General features: G+C 43.6%; 1 protein-coding gene across 2 annotated transcripts in view; it reads left to right on the forward strand.

Moving 5' to 3' along the window:
• NFRKB (nuclear factor related to kappaB binding protein) overlaps nt 1–6,979 on the forward strand; it is a 43,607-nt gene that overhangs the window by 9,458 nt on the left and 27,170 nt on the right. The window contains exons 5-7 of one of the 2 annotated variants that reach the window (XM_029956738.1): nt 4,697–4,824; nt 5,531–5,705; nt 6,253–6,390. In XM_029956738.1, coding sequence (XP_029812598.1) covers nt 4,697–4,824; nt 5,531–5,705; nt 6,253–6,390 — 441 coding nt within the window. The remainder of the gene's footprint in view (nt 1–4,696; nt 4,825–5,530; nt 5,706–6,252; nt 6,391–6,979) is intronic. The other variant, XM_029956739.1, reaches the window with a different exon arrangement.

The following is a 6,979-nucleotide window of genomic DNA, read 5'->3' on the forward strand; positions in this document are numbered from 1 at the left end:
TTCCTCTTCCCCTCCCCCTGGTCCTCCATTAGGTTTCTCCTGTTCTCCTGTTAAACCTATGAATGCAAACATATGGTATCTGTCCTTCTCTGCCTGACTTATTTCGCTTAGCATGACACCCTCGAGGTCCATCCACTTTGCTACAAATGGCCATATTTCATTCTTTCTCATTGCCATGTAATACTCCATTGTATATACATACCACATCTTCTTGATCCATTCATCAGGTGATGGACATTTAGGCTCTTTCCATGTTTTGGCTATTGTTGACAGTGCCGCTATGAACATTGGGGTACATGTGCTCCTATGCATCAGCACTTCTGTATCCCTTGGGTAAATCCCTAGCAGTGCTATTGCTACCTCAGCTATTTTAAAACTAGCATTCCCTCATTTGGTGGGTTATTGGTTTAAAGAGGATTTCTCCTCAGTAGCTAGCAAAGGTTTCCCTGCAGCCAGAGGCCTTAGGTGGGAGTAAACCATCTCTTCCAATAGAGCCTGCCTGGTTTTAGAGGGGTTCTGTCAGGGACTTGTGTAGTGTTTTCCCGACACAGACACAAAGCAATAGGATTGTCTGGTGAGGATCCGAACAAGGAATGTTAAGACAGGAATTCTTGTGTGTTTCCCTCTGACCACTGTTGTATTTCCGTTCTACTGTTGCTGCAGACAGTTGTAGTTCCATGGTGTTTAGTCCTCTGTGAGCTGTCATTGAGTTCCCATATTCTATCTTTGGTTGTCTTTCCTGATTCTCTTTTATTTTTTTTAATTTTTTTAAAAATATTTTTTAATTTATTTTTGAGAGACAGAGAGAGACAGTGCGATCAGGGGAGCCTCAGAGAATGAGAGGGAGATACAGAATCTGAAGCAGGCTCCAAGCTCTGAGCTAGCTATCAGCACAGAGCCCGACGTGGGGCTTGAACCCATGCACTGTGAGATCATGACCTGAGCTGAAGCCGGATGATTAACCGACTGAACCACCCAGGTGCCCCTCCTGATTCTCTTAAATATCCGCCTCTTTTTTAAGTTCCAAATGCCTGTCAGACTCTCTTGCCTCCTGTTTCATAAAGGATCTTGTGTCGTAAACTCCCCGCTTCCCACTTCCAACGTCCACCCCATCTCACAGTATTCATTTCCGTTTGGACCTACTTTACTTGTCTCAGAGGAGAGGAGTTTTTTCTTCTGTTTAAGATTGACATGTGCTCTTTATCCTTTCGTGTTCTCCATCCTCTGGGATCTTTTTTCCTCGGTTAACCATCCCTTCTGTCCTGTGGACTCACTCTATTTTGCTATTCACTCCACTGGCTCTGCTTCAGCCTCTGGGTGCATTCAGGGGTCTCAAACTTAAAGAAGTCCTTGACGTCTGTCCCCTCTGTTGTCCTTTGTCATTTGCCCTTTTCTCTCAAAACTTGTTGAAAGGTATCCATAGCTGTCGCTTTCAGTCATTCTTCCCCAGTTCCCTTGTGGCTCTTACCGTATGACCTCACACAGAGTGCGGTTACTAATGCCACCAGTGACCACCTTTTTTAAGTTTCCTTCAAGTTTTTTACTTTTAAATATCAAAGCTACAGAAGACTTTATAAAGGACAAAGTCATAAGATTTTATAATGGACACTCATATACAGTTGACCCTTAAATAACACAGGTGGATGGGTGCCTGCTTCCCACTCAGTCACAAATCCACATATAACTTTGACTCTCCCAGAATTTAACTAAAAGCCTATACTGTTGACTGGAAGCCTTACTTACAATAGTACATTAACACTTACTATGTACGTTATGTGTGTTACATAATGTATTTTTACAATAAAGTCAACTAGAGAAGAGAATACACTATTAAGAAAATCATAAGGAAAATACAGTTACAGCATGTCCTATTAAAAAATCCACACAGAGGCTCCTGGGTGGCTTAGTCAGTTAAGGGGCCAACTTCGACCCAGGTCATGATCTCGTGGTTCATGGGTTCGAGCCCTGTGTCGGTCTCTGTGCTGACAGCTCAGAGTCTGGAGCCTGCTTCAGATTCTGTGTATCCCTCTCTCTCTGCCCCTCCCCTGCTTTGTCTCTCTGTCTCTCACAAATTAATAAACATTAAAAAAAATCCACATATAAGTTGACCCCCACAGTTTAAATCAGTGTTCAAGAGTGAACTCTGTTCTTCACCAGCCTCACCAGCTATTCACGTTAACATTTTACCACATTTACCCTCCTCATTACTGCATATATTATATGAGCTGTTTGAACGTATTGCAGACGTTGCATCTCTAAATGTTTCAGTATGAATCTCTGAGGAATAAGAGCATTCTCTTATATAACCACAAATGATCATATTCAGAAATACTGTAAACACAGAATCTTTCCATATTTAGATTCTGTATATTAATATAAAATGTAATGTTGACTTACTGTTATCTAATACTTAGTCCATACTCCTATCTCACCAGTTGTTCCACTGAGCATTTTTTCCTGCTCCATGTCTCTTTATTAGTATTTTTTAAAATTTTATTTTATCTTTTTTGAGAGAGTGTGCAAGCATGTGTGTGCACGCATGGGGAGGGGCTCCACACTGTCAGCACAGAGTCCGATGCAGGGCTCGGACTCATGAATGTGCGCTCATGACCTAAAGTCAGTCACTTAACTGACTCAGTCACCCTGGCGCCTCTCCTACTCCATGTCTCTTTTAGTTCTCTTCTTGCTCTGTCCACAGCATCTACTACTGTCCTTTCGTTTCGTTTCGTTTTTGTTTCCTTTTATTACTATTTTTTTGGTAAGCTCCATGCCCAACCTGTGCTTGAACTCACAACCCTAAGATCAAGAGTTGCATGCTGCACCGGCTGAGCCAGCCAGGTGCCCCTATAGAGCACAGCATCTATTGTCTTGACCACTTCCTCCATCTTGAGACTTTCCCCACTTTGCGTCAGTGACTCTTCCCTGGCCTGGATCTCCTCCTGTGTGTTTGACACCGTACTTCCTACCCCACTTTCTTTGCCAACGCCCCTTCCACTCATTGTTCTTGTCTGTGTTACTGCTTTTGAGGCTCTTTTCTTACTTCTCTACTTGCCTGCTTTCACTTACCATCTCTTCACCCTGACTCTTGCCTGGGCTACTTTAGCCGCCATCTCCACACAGCCCCCAGAGTGAGCATCTTAAAACTCACTTTGCAGAATATTTAGCAATTGTCTTCACTTGAAATAAAATTCAGTGCCTACAAGGCTCTTGTAACCTGGCATCTGCCCACTTCCCCAACTTCATCTGTTACTACTCTTTCCTTTTCTCACTGTTATCTAGCCCAGTGCTGGCCACTAGAAATAGTACATGAGCCAAATGTTCAAATTAAAAATTTCTAGTAGACATGTTAAGAATTGTAAAGGCAGTTAAATTAGTTTTAATAAGATTTTAATTTACCATAATCATTAATAATTTCAGTATTATTTTCTTTATACAAAATATCTTAACAGAGATGTAGCATTTTTTTAAGTTTATTTTGAGAGAGAGCAAGCACGAGCAGGGCAGGGGCCGAGAGAGAAAGGGAGAGAGAGAATTCCAAACAGGCTCTGTGCTGTCAGTGCAGAGTCCAACGTGGGGCTCGATATCACAAACTTGATCATGACTTGAGCCGAAAAAGATTCAGATGCTTAACCAACTGAGCCACCCAAGCTTTCAAAAAATGGGAACTAAAAACGGAGGGAACAGAATTTCAAAGAAGTACAGAAGCAGAAAAGATATTAATCTAATGTTTATATATCAAATAGCATCAGTCGCATTGAACTCTGGGCTCATTTTTTGAAGATCACATTTCCTATTTCCCTGTAGAAGGCAGCATAGCAAGGTGGGTAGGAGCCTGGACCCTGGAGCTAGACCACCTGGGTTAAAACCTGATTTTCCCTGCCCCCCGCCCCCCCGCAGCCCATTCTGCGTTAGTCATACAGACGTCTCCTTGGGTTTTGGGACAGGCCAGGTTCTTTCTTGCTTCAGGTCCTCCCTTAGCACAGGCTGTTCCTTTTGCCTTTTCATCATTTTTACTTCTTATTTGTAAATTCCCATTTATTTTCCTCTTAATGAAATGTTTTCAACATATGCAAAAGTTGGTAAATAGTATAATAAATGTTTGTAAAACTTTTACCAATACTTATCAGTTGTTTTCATTTTGCCACAGTTGCTTTAATTTTATGTCTCATTTTTTTAGAGATCTCTTTCTTAAATTATCCTTCCTTATTCTCTACAGTTGCTTCAAGCGAATTTCTGATAATGCTTATGAGAGTTGAATATTTATGTTTATCCATTTTTTTTTTGCTTTTTTTTATTTTTTTATTTTAGAGAGACAGTGTGCAAGTGGGGGGAAGGGGCAGAGGGAGAGAGAGAGGGAGAGACCGAGAGAGTGAGCAAGAGAATCTTAAGCAGGCTCCATGCTCAGTGTGGAGACGGATGTGGGGCTCAATCCTACAACCCTAGGATCACGAGCTGAGCGGAATCAAAAGTCAGGTGCTCAGATGACTGAGCCCCCAGGCTCCGCTGTTTACTTTCCGTCTCCCGGTAGACTGCGGGCCCCAGGTAGACACAGATTGTCTTTCCCCTGTGCTGTGTTCTAGTTTGATACAGAGTTTACCACTTTTTAAGCATGTGTTAAATATTTGTTGACCTATCAATATAAATATTATATATATATATACACACACACATATGGTTATACCTTTGTTCTTTTAAGATGGACACTTTAACCCCGAGGTGGTTAAGTACCGGCAGCTGTGCTTCAAGTCCCAGTACAAGCGCTACCTCACCTCCCAGCAGCAGTATTTCCATAGGTTGCTGAAGCAGATCCTGGCTTCCCGGAGCGTAAGTAATGCTGGGAACTGGACATCAGACACGGACAGTGAATGCACAGATCTCGTGACTTCAAGAGTTGGTTCAGGTACCAAATACAAAAGGTAGCACTAAGAGGAAAATGCTATCAGTTAAGCCATGACATAGTTAGGGTATGTCATTCTTACTCATTTTAAGATATAGTCTAATTTCAGAGATGTAAAAATGTGGAACAAAAAGGTACCTCTTAAAATTGATGAAATATCATGGCTTTAGTATTCACCAAGGTATACAGATGACTTTGAGCTCCATCATGGATTATTAAGGAGAAGCAGGTTGCTCTGAAATTGATGTACGAGAGCACACAGGCCTCCATATATCCTGATGGATAAATAGTGCATCAGCCCTCATGGTGCTGGGATCTGGGTAGTCCGGTAATCTTTGAGGCAGTTGTTGTGGTTCTAAGTGGTTCTTAGGCTTCAGTATGGAAATAGTTGGGTGTCTAGTATAATAAGTGTTCATTCTTGAGGGAGCAGTTCACCACTCAGATTAAAGACACTTCTCCATGGAGTAGTCAGTAGAGGCTCTTTTTATTTGGATGTCCTCATATGTGCACCTCTGAGATCTGAAGGGAGAGACTGGTCAAACGGTGTCTTCTCATGAAGAAATTGTAGTCTCAGGGAATGCACCAGAACAAGCTTTGGATGATGATGTGTATCCCCAACTGATCGCTTCCTAGGACCTGCTGGAGATGGCCCGACGGAGTGGCCCGTCCCTTTCCTTCCGCCAGAAGCGCCCTTCACCTTCCCGCACCCCTGAGGAGCGGGAGTGGCGGACCCAGCAGCGCTACTTGAAGGTCTTGAGGGAAGTGAAGGAGGAATGTGGTGACACAGACTTGTCATCTGATGAAGAGGGTGAGTCTCTGGGGGCACTTGGGGTACCTGGGGTATTGGATCTACACCAGCAGCTTGTTCAGTTGGAGCCAGTGGTAGCCATTTATCTCCCCAGCAAAAAAGCCATCCCAGATGTCTCTCTTGGGGGGTTGGAAAATGGGGTTCAGAACCCCTTAGCCTCTGGGCACCGAGACATTCCTGGTAGGTGGGGTGTCACTGCATACCTTTCTTACCATTGATACTTAAGTGGCATTTGAGCTTAGATGAGGTGCATCCCTGCACAGCAGGGCTCTCCACAGTAGGCCTGTCTGGTCCTATTGTGCCACTTGAGAGAACTGCTTTTCCCCTTACAGGAGAGTAGTAGTGACTGTTGGCCGGCTGCAATGCGACCCCATCACTCTGTTGAAGTCTCTCTTCCTGGAAGAGCCGTTTAAATGACCTAAGTGTGCTCCAGTTCGTCTGGAGAAGGGTCAGAAAGGAATGGTGGAACCCTGGCCTCCATGTTGTTGGCTTAGCCTTGTTGAACCCAAATGGCCACTTACCCAATCTCCCCTATTGGAGTCCACAGCCACGTTGGATTTACAAGAAAAATTTTCTTTTGAAGATCTCAGCTCATGGCTTCCGAGCTCTCCAGCGCGTTCTCCTAGCCCTGCGGTGCCCCTGAGGGTGGTGCCCACGCTTTCAACCACGGATATGAAAACTGCAGGTGAGAACTGAGTGATGCTGTGAATGTTTTGGGAGTTCAGGACCTAGATCTGAGAACTCCCTTAGATGGAGGTGGGCGCTAGATTCTTATCTGCCAGGAAATTGAAGCAGTGTTCCCTAGAAGTAGGAGATTGGGAAAAGTTTTTGTACAATTCCACTTTTTTACAAATATGTAGGTCTTCTTTTCTTTCTTTGTTTAGGAACTTTTTTTTAGTTGCTGATTAGCTGGTATTTTGGGCTAAAGAAAGTAGATTCTTTTTTTTTTTTTTTATAATATTTTATTGTCAAATTGTTTTCCATACAACACCCAGTGCTCTTCCCCTCAAGTGCCCTCCACCATCACCACCACCTGTCTTCCCCCCTCCCCCCTCCCCCCAACCCTCAGTTCATTCTCAGCTTTCAATAGTCTCTCAAGTTCTGCATCCCTGTCTCTCCCCAACTCTCTCTCCCTCCTCCGTTCCCCCTGGTTCTCCATTAGGTCTCTCTTGTTTTCCTGCTAGACCTATGAGTGCAAACATATGGTTTCTGTCCTTCTCTGCCTGGCTTACTTCACTCAGCATGACACCCTCAAGGTCCATCCACTTTCCTAC

This window comes from Suricata suricatta, chromosome 11 (assembly GCF_006229205.1).
Source record: "Suricata suricatta isolate VVHF042 chromosome 11, meerkat_22Aug2017_6uvM2_HiC, whole genome shotgun sequence".
NCBI lineage: Eukaryota > Metazoa > Chordata > Mammalia > Carnivora > Herpestidae > Suricata > Suricata suricatta.